We start from the raw sequence: 27,998 nt of genomic DNA, 5'->3' as shown, positions 1-27,998 counted from the left end.
TAAAAAATTATATCTTTGATAACAATTGAGCAATTGGTGCGTAACCTAATTTCAGTGCAATTGTTTGAGCTGTTCTTCCGCTTTTATCCTTTGCGTTCAAGTCAATTTTTCCTGTTTCGACCAAAATCTGAACTTTTTCAACACTTCCGCTTTCGACAGCCAACATCAGTGCGTTTTCTCCTTTTTCATCTACATCATTCAAGTCAAAACCGCCATGATTTAAGAGTAATTGCAAAATCTCTGAAGATGAATACAAACATGCCATGTGTAGAGGATTTCTTCCTGTTTTATCTCTAACATCCATTTTTATGTCACTTTTATTTAACAGTAAATCAACGTTCTTTAAACTTTTTGATTTTACTGCAATATGTAGTGGAGTTCTTCCAACTTTATCTGTGACATTTACATCCACATCATCTTTAGATATTAATAATTCCAAGATATCTGATTCATCATCGATATTTGCGCAAGTATGTAACACTGTTTGTTGTTCATCATCTTTATGATTTACATCGGAAACAGGTAACAATCTTTTAACACTTTCTTTTGCATCACCAACTTCAGAATCTCTTGCAGAAGCAACTGCCCAAAAAAGAGGAGTTTTTCCTGTTGAATCAGGTATATCTGTTTTAACACCAGGTAATTCCAACAATGCTTCAATTGCTGATGCGTTTCCTACAGAGCTTGCAGTGTGTAAAGGTGTCCACATGAAGCCATCTTGTGCATTGAGATTCGATGTTCTTTTCGCTACAAGTAAAACTTCATCGTGAGAACCGTTTTCGCATACAGCGTGTAAAGCAATTGATCCTCTCTGACTGACAACATCAGCATCGATATCCTTTGATGACAACAATTGCTCGATTGTTTCCTTCATGTTGTTATCATTTGGTCCGCATGCAGCAATTAAAGGAGTACCACCAAAATTGTCAGGTTTGTTAAGATCAATTCCTGGATGTTCCATCAATAGTTTTACAACACTTGTGTTTCCATTTTCTGCTGCAAGATAAAGAGGTGTTGCATCGGAATCATCAGGAATATTGACATTGATGTTCGGATTTTCCAAAAGTGCTCTAACCGCAAAAGTATTTCCTTTCATTGATGCCAAGTGAAGTGGTGAGTCTCCATCGTTGTTCCTGCAGTTGACATTGATCTCTGGATGGCTTAACAAGGCTGCAATGACATCGGGTAACCCTTTAATGGCCGCCCAATGCAATGGAGATTGACCTTCTGAATCAACAATATTAACGTTGATCTCTGGATGCCGGAGAAGGATCCTGCATGAGTTTGGATGCATGTTGGAGGCTGCCCAGTGCAAGGCAGTCCATCCGTGAGCGTCGGTTTTGTTAATATTTATCTTATGATGGGAAGTAAGGATTCTGAGAATGGATGACTGACCATTCTTAGCGGCAATGTGTAATGGTGACCATCCTGTACTGAATGAGATGTTTGGATCAATGTTGCTGTCAAGACATTTTAATAATGCGGCTGGACAACCGGATTCGCAGGCGTAGTGGATTGGAGAAAGACCTTTGAGGTCTGATGCTGATATATCTTTGAACTTGGTGGATAAAAGCCACTCAAATATAGGAATGTGAATAAATTTCACTGACATTGAGAGACAACCGTCCATTGGAACGATTTTCTCAAGTGTATGTATAATGTTAAGGTTGCCACCTGCAATGCCGAACTGAGCGAGTGTTGTTTGAGCGCAATCTTCTAATGTAACATCTGCTCCTTTTTCTAACAGGAAATTGAAGCATTTCTCGGCACCACAGAATGCGGTGTATTGTATTAATGTAGGATACGATGTTAAAAATGTTGAAATCGTGAAAATAAATGGTAAAACTCGCTGATTAATATCAAAATCTGGAGCTTTAGCAAATTCTTGAAGTTTTTCTAGGTCATCATCGCGAATTATATGTGGTACTGAACTTGGTTCATCATGAATCGACATACATTCTTTCCATAAAGCGTAGTCATTATCTCTGAAAATTGGAAGGTTATTAATGAAGTGTAGTATATCAGGGCGTGTATGCATGACTTGAGATCTCTCAGATACATCTAAGCATCGCTGAAAATGCATTGGATTGTGTTTTTCAATTTCAGGAGCAAACCAAGCAAATAGCAAAAGATGGTTGATCTCAGCTGCCGGTATTTGTTCGTAGAATCCAACTATCTCGTTGACAACTTCTTCTTCTGTGTAAACACCTGTTGCGAGGAGTTCACGGAAGAAAATAAGATGTGTATACTCTGTATGAGAATGTAAAGCAATAGCATGTAGGAACAGATCTCTTAGCTGCGACTTTTCTAAGTCGACGACAGATAAAATGCCTTTCAAAAGGTGAGCGAGAGATTTAACGCGTAGAGGTCGATAAGTCATTGTGTTAAATATACAATGAACGAGTTGTTTTTCATTTATCGGTTGATAGATAAAAACAGAATTTGAAATTTGTTTCGTTCGACTCTCAACTGCATCTTCTGTTATATTTACTAGCCAATCCTGAAGCTGAAGCATCGCTCTTGCCTCAGAATTTCCCATAGATGAGAGATAAGAACGATCTTCCATTTTTTGTGGGCTACGATCATTTCAAAATCAATTTTTTCATTCAAAATATTTCTCCGCCTTCGATTATCTTTTAAAAAATGATTATTAAGAGTATGAGCTTTTATAATTTTAAGGAAATGCTGAGAGTTCGTTCATTCGAAATCGGTTATAATAGGTTAAAAGTGCTTTTATTCTGAATTCTGATTATGTCCGAGCTGACAATCATATTGATAGTTCTTGGTTAAATGAATTCCGAAATGTATAATAATTCATATCAAAAACGCGATGTCTAACGAATTAATCATAAAAATGCGAACTTAAATATCCCACTAGTGATTATGGAGATTCCTCAATTGGTCGGGGATCACTTCATTCCAACAATTACGGGTTGAAAACGAATTTTTGTAAAAGTTAATAATATTTTTGTTTAGAAATACATGATAGATACTATACTAACGATATACGAAATCGCAAGAGATACTCTGAAAGTAGAAGAGCGAATATTAAAAAAATTTTCTCAGAGTTATTATGCAGAAATAATTACTCGTAGTTAACTTCTGCATATTTGCATGATACTGGCATATGATCATCACCATATATTATGAATTTCATATTATAACGACCTGCTCTGATATTATTTGGTATTAAATTTGTACCGACATGTCTAAGGTTATTGTCTTGGCATCCATCTTTGTCATTACGGCAAAAATCGCCACGTTGTCTGATAAGAGGTGTATTATCGTGACAGAGTTGCATTTCGAAGAAATATTTAGAATTTGTACTATTACTTTTTGCCTCAAAAACGTATCTGAATGGCTTTCCTTTTGTAATTGCTGTTTGTTAGAAATAAAATATACGTAAAGGTTCAATATCAAGATTCTTAATCATATTCTGTTTATTCCTTTTGACTTTGCAGTCTAATAAATCTAATGGTTGACTAACACTGAATGAAAATAAGAGGGAAATCATCAATAAAAAAAGTGAAAATTGAGTAAAATTTGATTTCAGAAAAGAAATTTGGATGTTTCCTTCTAAATATAGATTAACTCTACAATATTACACAAATTTTTGAGATTTATGTGGCGAATTGTTAACATTTTTTCCTAACAATTTTTGAATCTTTTGTTATGATAAAATATTTTGATGAAAATATAATGCATATTAATAATAGTTTTCTTCTATGGATTTTAAAATTTTCCAAATTTATTTTGAAATCTTAAAAATGCAAATCATTTCTTAGAAAATACTTTTTGAATTTTGAAATTTAAGTTTTTTTTTGGAAGAGAAAAACAAAATTCTGCATGATACCTTACGATTCCGTAATACAGAAATTGAGTACATCAATGTTGAGACCACAAGAAGGACAAAGGTATCAAAATTTTCATAATTTTCAAAAATTTTTCTCGTTTTATGAAAAATCACAACATAATATATTTAAGCAACACTAGACAAGTATAATGCAAACATTTCTTCTTCTGACTCGCTAAGGTCGGAATCAACACCGGAGGAAGCAGAAGAGATATTTGTATTCAAATTCAACTCTAAGAGCCATTCTGGAAGTACGACTCGATGCTTTTGCTTTTCCTCAGGGGTCAGATAAGGAATAAATAAGAGATTATTTGTACCGTCGGGATGAATATGGAGAACTGTGGCGTCATTCTTTAAGCCGCAGTAGTCTGTATTACTGAAAATTGTAATGCAGCTATCATTGGTGAACGGCTTATCGAATCCATTTTGGCACATTTCGTGGGAACGTATCATATACTGTAGATTATTTAGTGTAAGGAAGTCTTGGAGTGCATCTTTATTGAAGTAGAAGCCGCTTCCACGTTTCGACGGATGAAATCTCATTGTTTGGTCTCTAGGATCGCTCCATAGCATGTCAACAAAGACATTATCACCGGAGACGTCCTCTGGCTTGTTTAACTTTATTAAATCTTCTATTTTTGGAATGTTCGGTCCGAGACCGCCATGAACGCAAAATGCTTTTTTCTGTATAACTGCAGCAATTGGCAGGAAGTTAAATGTGTAATGGATTTTCTTGTATAAGTCGAGAGAATACTTGAGTGCAATCTCATCATAAAATCCATAAAATGATGAAATTCGCTCAATTTCATGATTACCGCGTAATAAATAAACACAATCGGGGTACTTTACCTTTAATGCTAATAATAAGGAGACAACCTCCAGTCCATATTCGCCGCGATCGACATAATCTCCTAAGAATATGTACTTCTGTTTTGGAGGATAACCACACTTTTCAAATATGCGAATCAGATCGTCTATTGATCCATGAATATCGCCTACGGCATAAATGTCTCCTTGCAGCTGGAGTACAGTTTTTTCTTCCGATAATACTTCTTGTGCCGCTTCGGTAAGTGAAACAAGTGTATCATATTCTATTATTGCTTCCATAGGATACTTACTCTCCATTCGCGTACTTAAGAGCTGGAAGATTAATGTATCCAGCTGCTGGGTGTCCATTTGTAGGTCAGTGACCCCCATTCAATTTTTTTCGAATTGAATTTTATCCCCAAACATTTAAATACCTTCCGTTTACTGAAGAAAGGTACATTCACTAGGCGATAACAGTAAAATGGGATGAAAATAGGATAAATAGCATCCCTATATAGTGCCTAACAATATTTATACGGGCCAAAAAAAATTTGGCTAGAGATTTGGCGAGTTATAAAACTTAGAAAATTGAGAGGGATTTTTATTTTTGAATTTTTTTTGGAAAGTTAAAATTGCGATTAAAAATCGATTTCCAGGAGAACTAAGCATCTCATCATATATTTAAATCGATAAAAATATTAAATAATAGTTGAATAGTATAACAACGTGAAATTATGGCTGAATCTACAGAAAAAATGAACATATTTGACATTTTTGAAATTCATACGTTAGATGGTGACAGACTCATAAACTATACTTTAGCTAAGATTGATATATGGTTTCAACAACACATGGTTAAAATTGTAAAAATATTTTAGATTTCAAAAAGATATATATGGTAATATAATGGAACAAAGTCAACAAATAGCATGTTAAATATGTTATAATTAACTTTTATTAGATCCAATAGTAGATATCGAATGGTTTCCAGCTTTATGGTTAATTATTTTCTTTTCGAGCTTCTCTTTAACTGTTGTATTAAGGTTGTAAATTTTTGATGCTAGAAACTATGGAATCTTCTTTGCTGCTGCATTTTTCTTGAGAGTTCTTGCAATTTCGAATAGATCTGCGCATTGTATGAAATGGAGGCTTTAAAATATCTTGAAAACAGAATAGGACTGCTTTTCCAAAGGAATGCTTACTTGTAAATCAGAGAGTTTCAAAATTGAGAGCAAGATTATCATCATAACTTTTGATTTTGCTGCGAAAAAGGAAGACAAGTAATTAACAAATCATTTACTGTTGTTCATCAAAAGAAGAAAAACTTTGATAACAACTAATGATGATAAAATCAAGCTATCTTTTTAATATTTTAAATTGATAAGACATTCAAAATATTTGAATGGTTTAAAATATTTTCTTTTAATTTCTATAAGATATTATCATGATTATATAATAAAATTTAAATTTTTATTCAAAAAGGCAATTTCAAACTTTTAATTTCAAAAATCTTAATTCTGCAATAAGTGTATTTAATTGTAGCAAATTTAATGATCCTTCGTCATGCTTAGCAATTTGGAACTCATAAATTAATGATTTCTTCAAGTAAAATTCTGCATTATTTCAAAAGTCAATAATTCTCTAGTAACTTTTCTTCAAACCCTAACCATTATATTATATGTATAATGGAGAATAATTGCAAAGAAAGATAGCCGAATTTACTGGGTAGTTCTTTGTGATGCGAAATAATTGCAAATTAACACCTAGTTTTAACAGCATCAATCTCTTTTTGCTCTCATTTAAATGCATTCGCACACTTTAATTTTGAAATATAAGAGTTTTGGAAATTATCAAATTTATCTGCTCAAATACTATAGATCCTCATAAGTGTTAATAGAATCATTAGCCTTACATATAGTGTTTAATATAATGATGCACATTATACTGGGATTCATTCCTTATTCATCTAGTTATTATAAGATTTACAACCCCATGAAAATTTAAAATTTTGTCAAAAATAGTGAATGTACCTTTTACTGAAGAAGGAAAATATTAATTGGAGGATGAGTAACACATGTATTGTTGCATGCTAAGATCAGTCATAATGTAAACCTCTCAATTTTATTGTCGTGGGAAGTATCTCAATTCCTTCAAAAAAATTGAAAAACTATTTAATTTTAAAAATATAATACTTTTAATTAGTTAATTAATTGGAGATATTTTTTTAAAAAATCACTTTTGATAATACTTTTGAGAACTTTAATTAAAAAAATATATTCAAAAATATCCAGGATATCAAGAGGGAATTGTTCCTTATGAGGTATATAGTTATGATGTATACCTCATAAGGAACAATTCCCTCCTTAAAACGAGAAAACTTGTTCGAAATTGTTTATCATTTCGAACAAGTTTTCTCGTTTTTAATAAGAAACTAAAGGCTATGAGGCACTGATTATATATTAGTGCCTCACAGCCTTTAGTTTCTAATAGATAGCTGGGAAACTTTCTCCAAATGATAAGTTATTCAGAGAAAGTTTCCCAGCTATCAAGAGGGAATTGTTCCTTATGAGGTATAGTTATGATGTATACCTCATAAGGAACAATTCCCTCCTTAAAATCGTAGACATTTTTATACTTATTAATCAACCATCCAAAATCATATTCCTCTGAAAAGTTATTTTATTAAAAATTTAGAATTTTAATAAATATAGAGTTTGAATTTCATACAATACCTATATATTTTCAATAATGGAATTTGAAAACCATTCTCAAAAGTTCTCAGAAAACCTTTTTTTCATTAATTTTAAGAAATCTGAGTATTAAATTAAGTGATAAATTCGTTTGACACTACTTTAATTTTTAAATTCAAAAAATTATATGTGCTTCTTAAAATGACTCAAAAAAATTTTATTATAAAATAATATATAATATTAAAAATCCCACAACATTTTTTTACTTTACATAATCGTACTTCCTCGACGATTAATTTTCACTCAATTTCTATCGTTGACCGAACTTAGCATGCAACAGTATTATTTAATATGAAAAATTTTTATGTTCATTCAAATTTGAGAAATTTCTATGAATTGAGATTAATTGACCAATTTGAAAAAAATCGATTTTCTTTAATATACTTCGTTCACATGACCGAATAATGGATAATACATTTTATTTCTAAACGGACATAAAGCTATTGAATAGGAAAATTTTTATAGCATTGATCAATGCTTGCTGTCCAATGTTACTGAGTAGCTATTTTTGGAAATAAGCAATGTGATTGACCATATTCTTTTTCGGTAATATCCAAAACTTCGCCAAAATTATTGAAAATTTTCAATTTACTTCAATAATCGAAAATACTTAAGAAATCTGAACAAGCTTCAATTCGTAAAACTATATGCCTAACCCTATAGCAAAATTTTCTATAATTGATTTCGATGAAACATTGATTATTGCATTTGTTATTTGAGAGTTGGTGCTATGCCCAAAAATCTAACAAATATTTGAACTATAATTAGAAAGATATCTTATTGTAATTATATTTCATGACATTATCAATGAATGTTTGATGTTATCATCAAGCAATCTACATTTTAAGAACTTGATGCGCAGATAGTCTTAGATCGAGAAAAAGATATGAGTTACTTATCTTTCCTACCTGAATTAAGTGATGGAAAAACACTTGAAAAGTAAGTAAGAGTAGTTTGAGTTGACAAACAAGACAACTCAATACTTTTTAGAATCACACATAAATGATTTCGGTGACTTTTTAGAATTTATTGGAAATTTTCGGAAGTTTGAAAGTTTTTTAAAAAGGAAATGCTATTCATTGTTATTTAGTATATAATATTGTTATGATGTATTCTTCATTGATATTAAAAAAGTCAAATTATAAATGTAGATTAATTTTTACTTCTTTGGAAGTTGAATTGTAGGTAAGAAGCATCCCTTGATATCAACGTAACGGAGGAAGATTGTAGGTTCATCCTTATCAACTGTAACAACAAATTTGTTAAGAGTGTGTTCGAATTCCTGCCAATTTACACCGATACCATCTGGAACGAATGCTTCTGTCTTGTTATCTGGACAAGACTGGACGTAAACCTTTGGAGGAAGCTTGTGTGACTTGCGACGCTTTGGATCGACAATACATGACTGGTTATCAGTAACTTCAAGGTTTCTGTACATGTTATCCATATCGACCAAAATTGAGTGGGCCTGGAAAATGGCCCTTGGTCCGAAATCGACGTGGAATTGGTACTGCTTGAAATCTCCAAGGATGCACTGGAGAGCTGTGAAGCAAATGGTATCATCACGGAATGCATTCTTTGGCTGGCGCTCCTGGATGATTTCTTCTGGAGAGTTTTTAGAATTGGGACTCTCTGGGTTGATGAAACCGTATAATTCTGGATCGACGTAGTCTACAGCACCACCAAGTGTTGTCATGAACTTAACAACATTGATTTCTGGTGTTGTTTCCGAGTCAATAGCAGAAGTAATCTGAGAAAGCCATTCTGCGCCGTACCATCTGTTGACGGTCTCCTCCTGGATCTTTTGGATGTCGCCATCGAAATGCTTGCAAACCTGGCGACGGTTGGAAAGTACTATTCCGTAGAGATTACGAGAAATTGATGGGTCCAACCAGTTGCATGTGTGTCTGATGATGAGCTGGTACTTTTCTTGTTTGGTCCAGTTGATGATTTCGACATCAGAAAGAGCTTTCTTCTCTTCAAGAGTCATATTTGTTCTGTGGTTCTTGAAGAAGGCATCGAACTGCTCGCAAATGGCATCATCGTCATCTTTGAAGAGACTCTTGATATCGTAGTAAAGGGTGCCAGAAGATGGATCTCTTCCCTTTGTAGATTCGGTATCTTGATGCATGAAGATCTTGGCAATAAATCTGCCATCGGCGCACATCTTGTAGACTTCATCAACAGTCTCGTTTTGATCTTCAGCGATGAATAGTTGCTTGAATTTACGTGCGGCGTAATCAACGAGGATGTCGTAGTATTCTGGAAGCTGGTAGCTTACGAACTTCTTGCAGTACTCGGCCTTGATGTCCTTCTTTTCGTTATTGTAAGTTTTAACTAAATCTTTGATGTAGTCGCTTGTAAGGTATGCAATGTTGCGGAATTTATAGAAGTCAGCAACTTTAAGGACAGCTGGAGCGATGTCTGGTGTAAGCTGTAAATGACCTGTGTATATAGCTTCAAGAACGTGCTGGAAAGCGTTGTCTTCGTTCCATGGTAAATCGATAACAACTGGCTCATTATATGACGGTGGCTTGACATTGTTCAATTTTTCACGGAACCATTGGGAATTTTGGGATAAGATTAAGCGATGTGCCTTAATGGATTCGCCCTTGTGCCTTAATTCAACATCAAGAAACATATTATTGTTACGGAAGTGATTAACCTGAGAGGTAATTCGAAGATTACGCATACTTTTTAAAAAATGAAATTTTTTAGTGGAAAAATTGCCAACTGTCATATTTTATTGCATGAGAAATTTTTAAAATTTTTGATGAAAACTATATTATTAAGGGTGCACACGAGAGGATCATGTAAACTTCAGAATTTAGAACCTTATTTTTAGGCATTATCTTGGCTACCTATTTAGGCTCGAAAAGCAAAAAATATCAAAAAATACAACTTGACTCCATTATGACCCTTTCATGGAGGTAGTTTTTATCCGCTAGTATTTTCCCTTTGAATCTCTTTACAATTCGAAATCAAATTCAAACCTCAGTAGAAGAAAGGAAGAATCGACTTACTCCGGTTGTAATACGAATAAATACATATATTTAATTTTTTATTTACATAATAATTGTTTGAAGCTCATATTCCATCAAATTTTTAAATAAAAACATTAAAATGTTGAAAATGTTCATATATTTTAATAGGGTTTTGGCACTTTATTGAGGAATTACTACATACATAGTCGAACTGAACTTGACATTTTGAAATTTAAATTATTTATCAAAATTAAAATTTAACTTGAAATTTATAATTATTTAGTCATATTTTGCATAATTCTAAGTAGATTTTGTAAAAAATCAAGAAAGAAAAATTTTAACGTGCTTTATTTTTTCTTTTTTATAATAATACATATTATTATATAATTAACATATTCATAATGTTTCACCCTTTCAAAAATATAATCCTCCTCCTCTCAAATAAACGTACATACGGGTGCACCCTTAATTCCTGGTAATATCCTTTGAATTTTGGCGATGAATACGCTTTTTTTCCAAATGATAAATTTTCCAACTGAATTGAATTCCATCAGACTTGAATTATGGTTTCAAGAAGTTGCATTTTCTTGTTTCTTTTTTTAAAAAGAATTGCTCACTTTTCTCATCTAAATTTTCCAAACATAACTATTTAATATTAAACAATGACTTACTTTCACAGATTAGAAACAGGCGAGATATAGTTAGAAGCAAAAAGATGTTGTAAAAATTTTATATTACAAGAAATTTTATTTTTATGGGAGGAACTTGCCTTTCATATCCAATCCAGATAATCTAAAGTTCCAATAACCTGATTCTGAAGGCGAGGTCATAGTAATTCTAACGGAATTGATTTCAATGCGTTCATTTATATTAATTTGTATTGATTTATCAGCATCTAAAGACAAATTGTTCCCCTGTTTCATACAGCAGTTAATTTGAGCAACTGATTTATCAGAATTTGCGAAATCAATGCAGATATCTTTTGGAGCCTTTTTCTGCAAAGTTTTCCTTACCGAATTTGCTTTGGGCGGAGTATTGATAGGGAATGATTCATTGGATGCAACAGTGATCGATGACGGGACGAATTTGTCCTTTTTATTAAGAGATAACTGGAAATAAGGCAAATTAGACTTAGAACCGGCCTGGCTCAAGTAGTATCTTCCATTATTAGAAAATACATTAGCTGGAATGTAATCTCGAAGGATTGGTCGCTGAATTCCGAGATGAGGAGAAGCAGAAACGTGGAGTAAGTTGTATTCGACGGGATTAATAAACATATGAGTTCCCAATGTCGAAAACATCTCAAATATTGAAACTTCTGGTGTTTGAGAAGCACCTTTTGAATTATTGATTTCAGCAATCCAAGAAAGAGGATTCGAGATTGATGATGAACCTACTACCTTCTTTACATCATTTTCAAAGCCTTTAACGGACATTCTTCTGTTTGATAATATTTTTGAATATAAATTTCGAGAAATTTCGCTTGGAACCCAGATACAATCATAATGAACAAGATATAAATATGCATCTTGGTTATGCCAATTGATAACAGAAGCAAAATGATTCTTTTCTTGCTCAGAAAGTGAATCTTCAAGTTTTTTATAAATAACAAACTCATCAATCAATGCAACCTTTTCATCGTCGCTGTATTTGGATATTCTAAGAATATTTGCGAATATTGTAGCTGAAAGAATGTCGTAAATCTTTGTTTTATTTGTTGCATTTGTAAATTCATCGAGAATAAGGCGCAATGAATCTTTTCCGTTAAATTTCATCCTAATTAGTTGTTCGTTCAGTTGAAAATTGCATAATTCCTTAGTTGCATCCAAAAATACGATTTTCTTCATAATAAAATCTTCAATTTGCTGAATTATTGAATTAAATTTATAGTACACTGCGCATTTTAGATAGGCGGCATAGTTTTCACTATTTAATACAAGTTTTCCTTTGTAAATTGAATCGATGAAAGAAAAAAGTAAATTTTGTGGATCCATTGTTATCTGGAGTGTTGTCATTTTCATTGAATCTGAGCATTCAAGGAATTTTTCTTCAAACCATTCACTTAAATTTGTTAAAAATATTTTATGAACTTGTAGCGTTGAAGTTCCTGATACTAAAGTGCAATCGAAGAAATGTCCATCAAGATAAAATGATCTTATATTGTTCTTTAATGTGTGATTAAGTGTAAACTTTTGTTTTATTGACATTTTGAAAGGTAGTCTCACGAGAAAACTGACGGTAAAAATTCGATGAAACCAGGTGCATTGTATAGTACATATATGTGGTAAATAAATGTCGATTAGCTTTGTAAAAAATATCCCACAGTTTTTGAGATCTTGAAAACGGCCATTCAAAAAGTCGAAAATTTTCGCGAGATGTTAATGGGCAAGACAGTTTTTCGACAAATAAATCGTAAACATGGGAATTAAAATAAGGCGTTATATTACATATATGGTAAAGAATATGGATGTGAAGAGCGTTAGTAGAATGGAAAGACTTTGAAATTTTAAAAAATTTATCTGGACTAAAAAATTATTTGATTATAAAAAACATATTATATATCAATTGCTATATAGAACTATCATAACAGATTTTGGAAAAGCCGCAAATCCCCAAGTTGGAGAATTCATTAAATACTAATTATTCAGCTTTTTATCAGAAAGGAAGGTAGTGTAGTGATTGGGAACACTATGCTCTTTTTGAATCTAAAAGGCAACTGTTCAAATCATAACATCTTTGTTTTTTTTTCTTATTCTGCCATTATTGTTTTTCCTTGTTATGATTCAAATTAAAAATATTTTAGTAAAGGTATTTTGGACATCATTTTTTCACATTGTCTCAATGCAAATGTTTGAAAATTTTGTAGGCAATATGACAACTCTTTCAACATTTGTTCTCTTTTATTAACTCAAACAGATTTAGGATCTAATTTCATGCCTTCGAAGACATTTAAACCATCTTCAACATAATTTATTGACAATTTGATAACAATTACTCATGAATGTCGTAGATTTAATATCCTGTCACTCAGCAATAAATTCGGGTTCAATAACAAAGCTCAGTAAAAACTTTACAGAAATTCTCCAATTTATTTTAGTGTCTTTTTGCGTCATTACGGCTGCATTTTCTTCTGCATCTGAACGCTGTGTTTGCAAGAAGACGAAATACAGAAACTTTCAACACAAGTAATCAGATTTTCTTGTCTTTCATGTTAAAATGCTTCATCTCGCTAGGTATACGTCATTTATTGGATGGATTGTTAGCTTTGTGTCCAAATAGCAAAAAAAAGTATTAATTTAAATTTCGCATTTTGCATAAGTATACGCTTTAATTTATATCAAAACAGATTTAGATAGCTTAAAACAATATAGTTTACTCATAAATACATCTTGATAATTCACTTCTTCAATTTTCATAATCTTATATCCTGACCTATATCCTCTTATAAACCATATTTCTACTGAGATCTTCTTAAAGCATCTTTTTATCCCTATCTACGCCTCGAAACCCTATTTTTCCGGCGGAATATGAATCTTCGGGTCTCGCTGATTCGATTTCTGCAGTCAGATCGTAAAAATACCACTACATAGCCTGATAATCTCAATTTAAGTTCCTTAATTTTTTTGAAAAAAAAAATTAAAACTCCCTTATCAAACATCATGCTCATTTTTACGAAATTTCATTTTTCCTTTAAGTTTAAAAATACGCTTTTTAGCATGTTTATAATACATTTTCAATTTACATTTACATTTTTATTTTTGAATTGTTTATTTATATTTCCGTTTGAACAATAATATTTATTGAAAATTGTGAGAGAAACGGATATAATAAAAAACACCATACAACAAAATTCACTTTTTTTCATACTTACGCGGATCACTCCTTTTCGGCCCAATATGCCGGAAATGATAAAACTCTCAGATCTAGTTGCTAAGATCCAAACTCTCGACTTTCAAATCTACTTCCTCAGATCTTGTTGCTAAGATCCAAACTCTCGACTCTCAAATCTATTTCCTCAGATATTGTTGCTAAGATCTACTTCCTCAGATCTTGTTGCTAAGATCCAAACTCTCGACTCTCAAATCTACTTCCTCAGATCTTGTTGCTAAGATCCAAACTCTCGACTCTCAAATCTATTTCCTCAGATCTAGTTGCTAAGATCCAAACTCTCGACTTTCAAATCTACTTCCTCAGATCTTGTTGCTAAGATCCAAACTCTCGACTCTCAAATCTACTTCCTCAGATCTTGTTGCTTAGATCCAAACTCTCGACTCTCAAATCTACTTCCTCAGATCTTGTTGCTAAGATCTACTTCCTCAGATATTGTTGCTAAGATCTAAACTCTCGACTCTCAAATCTACTTCCTCAGATCTTGTTGCTAAGATCTACTTCCTCAGATATTGTTGCTAAGATCCAAACTCTCGACTCTCAAATCTACTTCCTCAGATCTTGTTGCTAAGATCTACTTCCTCAGATCTTGTTGCTAAGATCCAAACTCTCGACTCTCAAATCTACTTCCTCAGATCTTGTTGCTAAGATCCAAACTCTCGACTCTCAAATCTACTTCCTCAGATCTTGTTGCTAAGATCTACTTCCTCAGATATTGTTGCTAAGATCCAAACTCTCGACTCTCAAATCTACTTCCTCAGATCTTGTTGCTAAGATCCAAACTCTCGACTCTCAAATCTACTTCCTCAGATCTTGTTGCTAAGATCCAAACTCTCGACTCTCAAATCTACTTCCTCAGATCTTGTTGCTAAGATCTACTTCCTCAGATATTGTTGCTAAGATCCAAACTCTCGACTCTCAAATCTACTTCCTCAGATCTTGTTGCTAAGATCTACTTCCTCAGATATTGTTGCTAAGATCCAAACTCTCGACTCTCAAATCTACTTCCTCAGATCTTGTTGCTAAGATCCAAACTCTCGACTCTCAAATCTACTTCCTCAGATCTTGTTGCTAAGATCCAAACTCTCGACTCTCAAATCTACTTCCTCAGATCTTGTTGCTAAGATCTACTTCCTCAGATATTGTTGCTAAGATCCAAACTCTCGACTCTCAAATCTACTTCCTCAGATCTTGTTGCTAAGATCCAAACTCTCGACTCTCAAATCTACTTCCTCAGATCTTGTTGCTAAGATCCAAACTCTCGACTCTCAAATCTACTTCCTCAGATCTTGTTGCTAAGATCCAAACTCTCGACTCTCAAATCTATTTCCTCAGATATTGTTGCTAAGATCCAAACTCTCGACTCTCAAATCTATTTCCTCAGATCTTGTTGCTAAGATCTACTTCCTCAGATCTTGTTGCTAAGATCCAAACTCTCGACTCTCAAATCTACTTCCTCAGATCTTGTTGCTAAGATCCAAACTCTCGACTCTCAAATCTATTTCCTCAGATATTGTTGCTAAGATCCAAACTCTCGACTCTCAAATCTACTTCCTCAGATCTTGTTGCTAAGATCCAAACTCTCGACTCTCAAATCTACTTCCTCAGATCTTGTTGCTAAGATCCAAACTCTCGACTCTCAAATCTACTTCCTCAGATATTGTTGCTAAGATCCAAACTCTCGACTCTCAAATCTATTTCCTCAGATCTTGTTGCTAAGATCTACTTCCTCAGATCTTGTTGCTAAGATCCAAACTCTCGACTCTCAAATCTACTTCCTCAGATATTGTTGCTAAGATCCAAACTCTCGACTCTCAAATCTACTTCCTCAGATCTTGTTGCTAAGATCTACTTCCTCAGATATTGTTGCTAAGATCTAAACTCTCGACTCTCAAATCTACTTCCTCAGATATTGTTGCTAAGATCCAAACTCTCGACTCTCAAATCTACTTCCTCAGATCTTGTTGCTAAGATCCAAACTCTCGACTCTCAAATCTACTTCCTCAGATCTTGTTGCTAAGATCTACTTCCTCAGATCTTGTTGCTAAGATCCAAACTCTCGACTCTCAAATCTACTTCCTCAGATCTTGTTGCTAAGATCTACTTCCTCAGATATTGTTGCTAAGATCTACTTCCTCAGATATTGTTGCTAAGATCCAAACTCTCGACTCTCAAATCTACTTCCTCAGATCTTGTTGCTAAGATCTACTTCCTCAGATATTGTTGCTAAGATCCAAACTCTCGACTCTCAAATCTACTTCCTCAGATATTGTTGCTAAGATCCAAACTCTCGACTCTCAAATCTACTTCCTCAGATCTTGTTGCTAAGATCCAAACTCTCGACTCTCAAATCTACTTCCTCAGATCTTGTTGCTAAGATCTACTTCCTCAGATATTGTTGCTAAGATCCAAACTCTCGACTCTCAAATCTACTTCCTCAGATATTGTTGCTAAGATCCAAACTCTCGACTCTCAAATCTATTTCCTCAGATCTTGTTGCTAAGATCTACTTCCTCAGATATTGTTGCTAAGATCTACTTCCTCAGATATTGTTGCTAAGATCTAAACTCTCGACTCTCAAATCTATTTCCTCAGATCTTGTTGCTAAGATCCAAACTCTCGACTCTCAAATCTACTTCCTCAGATCTTGTTGCTAAGATCTACTTCCTCAGATATTGTTGCTAAGATCTACTTCCTCAGATCTTGTTGCTAAGATCTAAACTCTCGACTCTCAAATCTATTTCCTCAGATCTTGTTGCTAAGATCCAAACTCTCGACTCTCAAATCTATTTCCTCAGATCTTGTTGCTAAGATCCAAACTCTCGACTCTCAAATCTATTTCCTCAGATCTTGTTGCTAAGATCTACTTCCTCAGATCTTGTTGCTAAGATCTAAACTCTCGACTCTCAAATCTACTTCCTCAGATCTTGTTGCTAAGATCTACTTCCTCAGATCTTGTTGCTAAGATCTAAACTCTCGACTCTCAAATCTACTTCCTCAGATATTGTTGCTAAGATCTAAACTCTCGACTCTCAAATCTACTTCCTCAGATCTTGTTGCTAAGATCTACTTCCTCAGATCTTGTTGCTAAGATCCAAACTCTCGACTCTCAAATCTACTTCCTCAGATCTTGTTGCTAAGATCCAAACTCTCGACTCTCAAATCTACTTCCTCAGATCTTGTTGCTAAGATCTACTTCCTCAGATCTTGTTGCTAAGATCCAAACTCTCGACTCTCAAATCTACTTCCTCAGATCTTGTTGCTAAGATCTACTTCCTCAGATATTGTTGCTAAGATCCAAACTCTCGACTCTCAAATCTACTTCCTCAGATATTGTTGCTAAGATCCAAACTCTCGACTCTCAAATCTACTTCCTCAGATCTTGTTGCTAAGATCCAAACTCTCGACTCTCAAATCTACTTCCTCAGATCTTGTTGCTAAGATCTACTTCCTCAGATCTTGTTGCTAAGATCCAAACTCTCGACTCTCAAATCTACTTCCTCAGATATTGTTGCTAAGATCCAAACTCTCGACTCTCAAATCTACTTCCTCAGATCTTGTTGCTAAGATCTACTTCCTCAGATCTTGTTGCTAAGATCCAAACTCTCGACTCTCAAATCTACTTCCTCAGATCTTGTTGCTAAGATCTAAACTCTCGACTCTCAAATCTACTTCCTCAGATCTTGTTGCTAAGATCTACTTCCTCAGATCTTGTTGCTAAGATCCAAACTCTCGACTCTCAAATCTACTTCCTCAGATATTGTTGCTAAGATCTAAACTCTCGACTCTCAAATCTACTTCCTCAGATCTTGTTGCTAAGATCTACTTCCTCAGATCTTGTTGCTAAGATCCAAACTCTCGACTCTCAAATCTACTTCCTCAGATCTTGTTGCTAAGATCCAAACTCTCGACTCTCAAATCTACTTCCTCAGATCTTGTTGCTAAGATCTACTTCCTCAGATATTGTTGCTAAGATCCAAACTCTCGACTCTCAAATCTACTTCCTCAGATCTTGTTGCTAAGATCTACTTCCTCAGATCTTGTTGCTAAGATCCAAACTCTCGACTCTCAAATCTACTTCCTCAGATCTTGTTGCTAAGATCTACTTCCTCAGATATTGTTGCTAAGATCCAAACTCTCGACTCTCAAATCTACTTCCTCAGATATTGTTGCTAAGATCTACTTCCTCAGATCTTGTTGCTAAGATCCAAACTCTCGACTCTCAAATCTACTTCCAGATCTTGTTGCTAAGATCCAAACTCTCGACTCTCAAATCTACTTCCTCAGATCTTGTTGCTAAGATCCAAACTCTCGACTCTCAAATCTACTTCCTCAGATCTTGTTGCTAAGATCCAAACTCTCGACTCTCAAATCTACTTCCTCAGATCTTGTTGCTAAGATCTACTTCCTCAGATATTGTTGCTAAGATCTAAACTCTCGACTCTCAAATCTACTTCCTCAGATATTGTTGCTAAGATCCAAACTCTCGACTCTCAAATCTACTTCTCTCAGATCTTGTTGCTAAGATCCAAAACTCTCGACTCTCAAATCTACTTCCTCAGATCTTGTTGCTAAGATCTACTTCCTCAGATATTGTTGCTAAGATCTAAACTCTCGACTCTCAAATCTACTTCCTCAGATCTTGTTGCTAAGATCTACTTCCTCAGATCTTGTTGCTAAGATCCAAACTCTCGACTCTCAAATCTACTTCCTCAGATCTTGTTGCTAAGATCCAAACTCTCGACTCTCAAATCTACTTTCAGATATTGTTGCTAAGATCCAAACTCTCGACTCTCAAATCTACTTCCTCAGATCTTGTTGCTAAGATCTACTTCCTCAGATATTGTTGCTAAGATCCAAACTCTCGACTCTCAAATCTACTTCCTCAGATCTGTTGCTAAGATCCAAACTCTCGACTCTCAAATCTACTTCCTCAGATCTTGTTGCTAAGATCCAAACTCTCGACTCTCAAAATCTACTTCCTCAGATATTGTTGCTAAGATCCAAACTCTCGACTCTCAAATCTATTTCCTCAGATCTTGTTGCTAAGACTACTTCCTCAAGATCTTGTTTGCTAAGATCCAAACTCTCGACTCTCAAATCTATTCCTCAGATCTTGTTGCTAAGATCTAAACTCTCGACTCTCAAATCTACTTCCTCAGATCTTTGCTAAGATCTACTTCCTCAGATCTGTTGCTAAGATCCAAACTCTCGACTCTCAAATCTACTTCCTCAGATCTTGTTCTAAGATCTAACTCTCGACTCTCAAATCTACTTCCTCAGATCTTGTTGCTAAAGATCTACTTCCTCAGATCTTGTTGCTAAGATCCAAACTCTCGACTCTCAAATCTACTTCCTCAATCTTGTTGCTTAGATCCAAACTCTCGACTCTCAAATCTACTTCCTCAGATCTTGTTGCTAAGATCCAAACTCTCGACTCTCAAATCTACTTCCTCAGATCTTGTTGCTAAGATCCAAACTCTCGACTCTCAAATCTACTTCCTCAGATCTTGTTGCTAAGATCTACTTCCTCAGATATTGTTGCTAAGATCCAAACTCTCGACTCTCAAATCTACTTCCTCAGATCTTGTTGCTAAGATCCAAACTCTCGACTCTCAAATCTACTTCCTCAATATGTTGCTGATCTGACTCTACTTCTCAGATCTTGTTGCTAAGATCTCTGTTGTAGCTAAGATCCAACTCTCGACTCTCAAATCTACTTCCTCAGTATTGTTGCTAAGATCCAAACTCTCGACTCTCAAATCTACTTCCTCAGATCTTGTTGCTAAGATCTACTTCCTCAGATATTGTTGCTAAGATCCAAACTCTCGACTCTCAAATCTACTTCCTCAGATCTTGTTGCTAAGATCCAAACTCTCGACTCTCAAATCTACTTCCTCAGATCTTGTTGCTAAGATCTACTTCCTCAGATATTGTTGCTAAGATCCAAACTCTCGACTCTCAAATCTACTTCCTCAGATATTGTTGCTAAGATCCAAACTCTCGACTCTCAAATCTACTTCCTCAGATATTGTTGCTAAGATCTAAACTCTCGACTCTCAAATCTACTTCCTCAGATCTTGTTGCTAAGATCTACTTCCTCAGATATTGTTGCTAAGATCCAAACTCTCGACTCTCAAATCTACTTCCTCAGATCTTGTTGCTAAGATCCAAACTCTCGACTCTCAAATCTACTTCCTCAGATCTTGTTGCTAAGATCTACTTCCTCAGATCTTGTTGCTAAGATCCAAACTCTCGACTCTCAAATCTACTTCCTCAGATCTTGTTGCTAAGATAAACTCTCGACTCTCAAATCTACTTCCTCAGATCTTGTTGCTAAGATCTACTTCCTCAGATATTGTTGCTAAGATCCAAACTCTCGACTCTCAAATCTACTTCCTCAGATCTTGTTGCTAAGATCCAAACTCTCGACTCTCAAATCTATTTCCTCAGATCTTGTTGCTAAGATCTACTTCCTCAGATCTTGTTGCTAAGATCCAAACTCTCGACTCTCAAATCTACTTCCTCAGATCTTGTTGCTAAGATCTACTTCCTCAGATTTGTTGCTAAGATCAAACTCTCGACTCTCAAATCTACTTCCTCAGATCTTGTTGCTAAGATCTACTTCCTCAGATCTTGTTGCTAAGATCTAAACTCTCGACTCTCAAATCTACTTCCTCAGATCTTGTTGCTAAGATCGATCTATTATACTCAATTTTACTTAAGCAATATAGATCACCTTTATTATGATTCTCTTTATCTGTACTTGTTTAAAATTAAATTACATCATAAAGATCTAATTACAAATTATTTAGAATTTTGAAATAAAACCAGTATTTTATCAAATGCTTTGAGATTAATGCATTCAAACTTAAAAAAAAAGATATATTCAGATCAATTTCAATATTATTGATTTTTTAATGTAAAAACTATGTCTACATAGATCTCAAACAATTTTATTAGATACTCTTTTTCCCAATTTTTTTCAAAATCTCTTTTTACATATCAAAAATTGTATTTTTCAATTTCATTTTTATTTTTTCCATATTTTTTTTGGAATTTGGATATGCGTCCAAAGTAGTTATGTCATTAGAAAAATATTAGATATCTGAAGAGAAAATGATAACTTAGAGAGTTTTAAAGATTTTATTTTCGAATACAAATATAGACCTCAGAGGAATACATTCTAAATAAATTTGTATCTGAGGGTGAATAAATAAGAACAAAATTTAAAGGGTTAGCATAAATAATGTAGAAATTAAGATTGGAATTTAAATTTAATACAAAATTAAAGGGAATGAATTTGCGATTAGTAGGGTATGGCAAATGGATTGGGAAACATTGGTTACACATGAAAATTATCAGATGTAAGAATTTGGTGCAGATATTTTAAAAATGAGATCTGAGTGCTTAAACAATATCTCAAAATTCAAATTTTCCAAATGAAAATTTGGAAAATTCCCAAAATGCAGAATCAACTGATGATTTTCAATCATTAATAACGCCAATACAAGAAGATCATTTTCCTTCTGCCAACGAACTAAAACAATGGTTTGATATTGCCCATGATGTTTTAATTAGTCCGCCACCTGAGAATCAACATCCAGAAATTGATGAAGAAGAGACACAAAAAGCAATTTATCTATTACAAAACTTAGACTTTCCTAAGAAATAAAATTATTTAATTTATTCTTGTTTGTTTTTTAATTAAACATGTATATTTATTAACATTTCCTTTTTTAATACCTTTCCAACTTCTATTAGTAACAAACACATAACTAATTTGAAGATTTAGCGTTATGAAGAAGTATCCAAGTAATAACGTCAATAATGCATTTGCGATAGGATATAATTGCACCAAAGGTTAAAACTTGTATAAAGAATGAAAAATGAAATTTAATACAATTTTTTTTCGAAAAAAATCCATGCTTGGCTAGATTTTCATAGTTATTGAATATGCATTACTGACATCTTGTAAAAGATGCCGATCAAGGCTTTCAAGATTGCTAAATTTCTCGATTAAAATTTACATTTTTTTTTTATTTGTGTTTAATTACATTTTACAGTTTGCAGACTTACATAAAATCCGCAACATAGTGGTTATTTAATATTTGCCCCACAGTATTGTAGTTTGAAATTTACGATAAGATTATAATTGATAAAGTAAGGTTTTGTCATTAATGCATCTTATAAACTTTCATTGATAAATATGGATAGATAAGTTCTGTGTTCAAAAGTAAGCATTTTTTAAAACGCGCAATTATATCAAGAACGACTATCATAAATTCATGAGTATCGATGATTTTCGTTTAGGATGGACTTAATCGGCTTGATTGATATACATATTTTAAAATGGCATAGCTTTGTGCATGTTATGTCAAGCATTGTGCCAAACCAATTTAAAATGAAACAAATTATTTTAAAGAAACTATATATGAACTATTCGAACACTTTATATTAATGTAGGGAGCTATAAATTTAAATATTCTAAAAATTTATTTATTTGTTAAGAGTTCGGAACAAATTTATTATTGAATATATAGGAAATCAAATAATTATGCATAATCGCATAAAAAAATGCTGAAACAATGAAAAGAAAAAAATAGTTGCCCAATAGAAAAACTCGAACCCATACCCCTACCCATTGAGTTATCCTCACTTTCAAGTTTCGATCGAAAAAAAGTTATTTAATCGCGTAACTCGCACCGTTTAGTCGTATTTCGAAGTTCTATATAGTATTAAAGATTAAGTTACATTATGTACAAAATAACTTTTTATTGTTATTTGATTTTGATAGCATTATTAGCTGAATATGAAAAATCTCGTAGAAATAATCATTTCATTCAGACATAAGTATTGGATTGTTTCCCAACAAGCATAATAACACACGTTTCATATTATAATTTATTTCATTTCTGTACAAAATTTAGATAACGATATCAAATAAAAAAAACTGTGGCATTTTTTTACTTCAAACTATCATGAAGTGTAACCAAATTGGGTGAGTATTCTTGCTATCAGTATGACATGAAAAAGTGAACGACAAAAATTGAAGATATTGTAGTTAACTCGGATTTTTTTAATTGCAAACACATCTATAATTTGTTTAAATATCATTTATTATATCAAAATCGAAAAATTCGTTTTTGGAAATCTTTGAATTTATGAGAAGTTCTACAAAGACACTTACAAATATAGCGTTTGCAATAAAAAGGCTCTTTAATCTTCTTCATCCTTGCTCAGAAACTTCTACTGGTTACCTTACGGGTAACCTGCAAAGCTGCTTCCAAGGCATCGGGAAAATAACGTATTTTCGTGAGACTACCTTTACATTTTGAATTTTTTTTTTACAAAATTTATAAAATCGAGATTTTATTAATGATTTAAGGAGTGGACATTATATCATCAAATTTTATCCAACAAAAATCCCCAATAATTGGTCGAATAACTTATTTTTCAAAAGAATTTCTTTGATCAAAAGTGACACAATATCAAACAAACTCTGTCAATTTTTTTTGAAAAATATTTTTTCTTTTTGATTTTTTTCTAGAATGACAACTACAGCGAGTCTTGATATATTAAAGAATGAAATCACTGAATATTTAACTCCCAATCCAGAAAAACTCGACAAATACAACAAAATATTGATCGAATTCGCAGAAAATCCAAAAACTCCAACACATTCATACGCACAAATTGGAGAATTGCTTAAAGACAACGAACAACTCTATGAAAAATTTGTAAATGCAGCATGCTTCTATACAGTCACAGAAGAACCAATAGAAATAATTGGAAATTTCTTAAGATATATTATTTCAATCAATCCTGATAAAGAATCAGGTTTTGAGAAAGCATTTACAAGGTTAGTGGCTTTATTCACTATGGAAATGATCCCAATTGATTACTTTAAACTCAGAGTTACAGAACTTACTTCTAAATTTAGTCCTGAGCTTCAAGAAAAAGTCAAAGACTTATCTGATAAATTAAATCCAGATATTCATGCTTCTCGTGATGCTCTTATGCACAGAATTACGAAGAATCAATCAATTGCAAAAAGTTTACCTGCAGAATTCATTGTCCATCAATCTAACGCACCGTTGCAGACTCTTCAGCTTCTTGCCATGATTGGAAATTGCTTTTCTGAAGAACAAATCAAGAGTTCACTAAAAATCCTCGATTTATTCTCAGTACAGCTTCTCAAGCTTGAACATGCATCAATTGTAATTAAACAGTATAACGAATTCGTCGGAAACTTCTTCGAAAACCTTGCAAAAACAATTTCTCCAATTAACTTAAATCCTGTCAAGATTTACAAGCTCGCAATTACAGATCTCAAGCCCAACCACATCAAATGGGCTGTTGGCCAGCAAATCTACGACTACATCTCTACAAATGAACCTCCAAAGTATACAACACCATTACAGATGGCCGTAGCCAGGAAAATGCAAGAGAAACCAGAAGAAGAACGCGATGATAGAAACGCTGCCCCATATATCGCTGAACTTCGAACAATGAAAATGTTTTCATCGATGAAAAGTATCGTAAATGCGGCCAGGAATGGTGATACAATAGTCGTTGCTGAACCAGTAATCAAGTCCATCATAGGAAATTTCGATGGAGTGAATAGATCTCCGGCATTTTTCACTCAACTTTACAAAAAGTGCCAATCCGTTGGCGCCTTTGCTCTTGAACAACTAGATATGTTAGAGAATGACACAACATCACGTATGGACAAATCCAGTGATGATTTCCGTGTTCATTACAAATCATATCTTAAACAACCGGCTGTTTTAAGAAGAATCGTTCTCAAAGGCATCAATATTCCAAAGCCAAGCGAAGACAAGCTCCAAGAACTCCGTACATTGATCAGAGAGTTCATTTTCGCATTTCCAGATGTTGATCAGTCACTTACTGATGATATGGTTGATGATCTCAATAGTGGATCACATATTCTCACTGAATCATCTGCTTTGGCCGTTTTCTATGCCCTTGAATTGCTTAATAACGTAAATTCAAAAGGAAATGAAGCTCATACGAACCTTGGAGAGACAGTTCTTAACTCAGACTCCCTTAAGAGCGATTTCCCACAGAGTATTCTCGCTCAAAGTGACCTTATTTTCGCAAGAATCGCAAGATGCTTCAACAACGCGAAGAAAGTTGAAGGATTCAACCACTTCAACTTCAATCCTGCTAAAATGCTTGGAAAATATGATAAAGATTTCCTTTTCAAGCTCGATGTAACAGATACAATCGTTCTTGAGGCTTTTCCTAATCCAGCCAAGAAAATTTCCGCTTAATCGATGATTTATTGTTTAAATTTTTTAAAATATTAGCTTTTTTAAGAAAGAAAAAATAAATGTATAATTTTCTACATTTTTATCATGTTTCGCAATGATCAAGATTTTAGATAGACAATAAACTTTAATATAATAAATGATTCATGTCATTTTTCCAATTGATATTAATTAACAAAACTAAAGATAATATTATTCATATTCAGCAATATGCCATTTGTGCTTACATATATATTATGATGAAGAGAATTCAGCTGTGTTTGAAGGACAATTTTTCAATTTGTAATGTTTTTCTTAGATTGCGGCATTGTCATAATGAATACCATTATAACTACATATTGGATACCTTTTATGTGTGCCATATATATGCTAATTTGGGTTGTTTCTAAATATGTTTGGAATGATTACGGAACCATCAATGATAAGATAAATGATTAACAAATCTCATTGATGTATTTTCTATTTAGCATGTTTTTGTGTCTTAATAGCATTTGAAATGAAACCAATAAATTGTATACATTGATTCTAAAATTGTATGTTGAATTGATGATTTCTATATTATAGCCAACTTAATTGCACTAAATGACACATATGCGCGCCGGATAATTTTTTGATTTTCGAGACTTACATTTTTTAATTCTAGGAAATCAAATTTATTTGTTTTTCGAGATGTACTTATAGATAAAGCAAGTTCAAATAATAAAAATTAACGCCAGAATTATTTTTCCAAAGTAAAGTTCTGAAATACCTGTCAAAACTACATCGTTTTTCAAGTTATGATTGAATTTGTCATTTCGGGTTAATTATGCATTATTATTGATGTTTACCAATATATGTTTTATGTGATTGTAAAAAAAACATTCAATTTTAGTTTTTTTTCTGAAGGCCGCTCCACATTCAAATTTTGAATTCTTGATGATTCGCCTTATCTCATGTAAAAAAGATATTGCAAACAGGAGAACATTCACAATTTAATAAAAATCAAGGTTATTTCTCTGAATAACAAATAATTTGTTTTTGAAATTGAAAGAAAAAAGAAAAGGTGCTTTATTAAACACTAAAAACAGCTTATTAAAAGTTGAATACGTCATCGAAACCGTAGCTGTCGACAAAGGAGAAATCGAATGGGTTTTCTTCGTCATCGATTTGAACAGAGGCTTGGGTTTCGGGAGAGGATAACTGGTTCATTCCGCCCTCCTGCTGAGACTGCTGGGAAACCTCAGGACTTGCACCTGGCTGGAGAGCACGCTGGAGCTTCGCCGAGCGACGCTGTAATAAACGATAACGGTTCTTAAGGGAAACCTCTGGTCTTCCCTTGAAAGATGTAGCAATGAATTTCCATTTCTGGCCGAATTGGGCAACCATGTCAATTAACTGCTGATCTTCCTGCTCAGTCCATTCAGATTTGTTAAGACCTGGCTGTAAATATGCGTGGTATCTATCCTTGCATTGCCTTGCTGTCCTATTTCCAAGCGCAAATGAAATCAATTCCCAATTTAAGTTATCTCCGGCTGCATTCACTAGTGCGAGAATCTGTCTATCTTCTTCATCCGAAAATTTCACTTTGCGGCATTTAGGCTTATATTCATGCTGAATAGCAACGGGAGTCATCTAAAAATTTACTGATTTCAAAAAATTCAATGCGCCTGGCGGTTTTTTTGTGATGATCCCTGAATCCTATAGTCAATGTGTGAGAAAAAAAATTTATAATCGTTTACATCGTATTTACATTTCCCAATTTGAACTCACCATCATCAGATTTCCATATTTAATTGGCTTTAAATGGCCAAATAATAGTTAACAGAATAGAACAAATATATATTTAGTTATTATACGTAAAAAATTCCCGATAAAGATTATTTTTTAATAAAAATACTTCGTTTGATATCTTTCAATCTTGCCAATCAATTTTACCGGTAATGTGCTTTGCAATTATCAAATGCAAGCTGTCATTGTACTTTTTTTTAAAATTTAATTCGAATTTGTAATGTCATAACCATTACTTTTCAATATCATATAATCTTCATTTCAATGTGACCTTTTATACACAACTGTTGAAATTCAAAAGCGTCCAGCGATAATAATTTACGAGAATCAAAATTGATTAAGAATCATTGCTATTTGGTATCTTTAAAATTTCATTCAAACTTATCGAATCTAAGAGATGATACATAGTAAAATACATTTTTGAAGATGTTAAAATATAATTTCCTTAAATATCTATTTCAAATATAAATATTTGAGTTTTGGCATATCGATATTCAAAACCTCACTAGTTGTAGGAAAATTCGTTCATTAATTTTTTTTCAAAAACATTCTTTAAGATATATTTACGTAACACATATCATTTCTTTATCTTACCTCAAATATTCTAAAATATCTTATTAGCGCGTCTTGCTTAGAGGATTAGATTCATATTTTG

The 27,998-nt window shown here is 33.3% G+C and overlaps 7 protein-coding genes across 7 annotated transcripts, besides 2 other annotated features; 1 reads left to right on the top strand and 6 right to left on the bottom strand.

Moving 5' to 3' along the window:
• Positions 1-7: 7 nt before the first annotated feature.
• Positions 8-2,566, bottom strand: TVAGG3_0388300 (cyclin-dependent kinase inhibitor 2C-related family; the record flags this gene model as incomplete). The annotated part of the gene is made up of 1 exon (XM_001303049.2): positions 8-2,566. One exon carries the CDS (start codon positions 2,564-2,566, stop codon positions 8-10), a length of 2,559 nt encoding a protein of 852 aa, XP_001303050.1.
• A 519-nt stretch (positions 2,567-3,085) lies between these two features.
• Positions 3,086-3,301, bottom strand: TVAGG3_0388310 (uncharacterized protein; the record flags this gene model as incomplete). The annotated part of the gene is made up of 1 exon (XM_001303050.1): positions 3,086-3,301. One exon carries the CDS (start codon positions 3,299-3,301, stop codon positions 3,086-3,088), a length of 216 nt encoding a protein of 71 aa, XP_001303051.1.
• A 678-nt stretch (positions 3,302-3,979) lies between these two features.
• Positions 3,980-5,050, bottom strand: TVAGG3_0388290 (phosphoprotein phosphatase protein; the record flags this gene model as incomplete). Its single annotated transcript, XM_001303051.1, has 1 exon — positions 3,980-5,050. One exon carries the CDS (start codon positions 5,048-5,050, stop codon positions 3,980-3,982), a length of 1,071 nt encoding a protein of 356 aa, XP_001303052.1.
• Positions 5,051-5,107: 57 nt separating this feature from the next.
• Positions 5,108-6,695: a mobile genetic element.
• Positions 6,696-8,537: 1,842 nt separating this feature from the next.
• TVAGG3_0388270 (protein ubiquitination) lies at positions 8,538-10,109 on the bottom strand (the record flags this gene model as incomplete). Its single annotated transcript, XM_001303052.2, has 1 exon — positions 8,570-10,102. The coding sequence occupies one exon, from the start codon at positions 10,100-10,102 to the stop codon at positions 8,570-8,572; it is 1,533 nt and encodes a 510-aa protein (XP_001303053.1).
• Positions 10,110-10,203: 94 nt separating this feature from the next.
• Positions 10,204-10,859: a mobile genetic element.
• Positions 10,860-10,899: 40 nt separating this feature from the next.
• TVAGG3_0388250 (protein ubiquitination) lies at positions 10,900-12,613 on the bottom strand (the record flags this gene model as incomplete). The annotated part of the gene is made up of 1 exon (XM_001303053.2): positions 11,147-12,601. The coding sequence occupies one exon, from the start codon at positions 12,599-12,601 to the stop codon at positions 11,147-11,149; it is 1,455 nt and encodes a 484-aa protein (XP_001303054.1).
• Positions 12,614-23,833: 11,220 nt separating this feature from the next.
• TVAGG3_0388240 (uncharacterized protein) lies at positions 23,834-25,645 on the top strand (the record flags this gene model as incomplete). Its single annotated transcript, XM_001584284.2, has 1 exon — positions 23,834-25,579. One exon carries the CDS (start codon positions 23,834-23,836, stop codon positions 25,577-25,579), a length of 1,746 nt encoding a protein of 581 aa, XP_001584334.1.
• An 878-nt stretch (positions 25,646-26,523) lies between these two features.
• On the bottom strand, positions 26,524-27,195 carry TVAGG3_0388230 (RNA polymerase II transcription regulator recruiting protein; the record flags this gene model as incomplete). Its single annotated transcript, XM_001584283.2, has 1 exon — positions 26,648-27,187. One exon carries the CDS (start codon positions 27,185-27,187, stop codon positions 26,648-26,650), a length of 540 nt encoding a protein of 179 aa, XP_001584333.1.
• Positions 27,196-27,998: the final 803 nt, after the last annotated feature.

Source organism: Trichomonas vaginalis, chromosome V (genome assembly GCF_026262505.1).
Source record: "Trichomonas vaginalis G3 chromosome V, whole genome shotgun sequence".
Lineage (NCBI taxonomy): Eukaryota > Parabasalia > Trichomonadida > Trichomonadidae > Trichomonas > Trichomonas vaginalis.
Note: the sequence above shows the minus strand (reverse complement) of the source record. Positions and strands in the feature narration are given on the sequence as shown.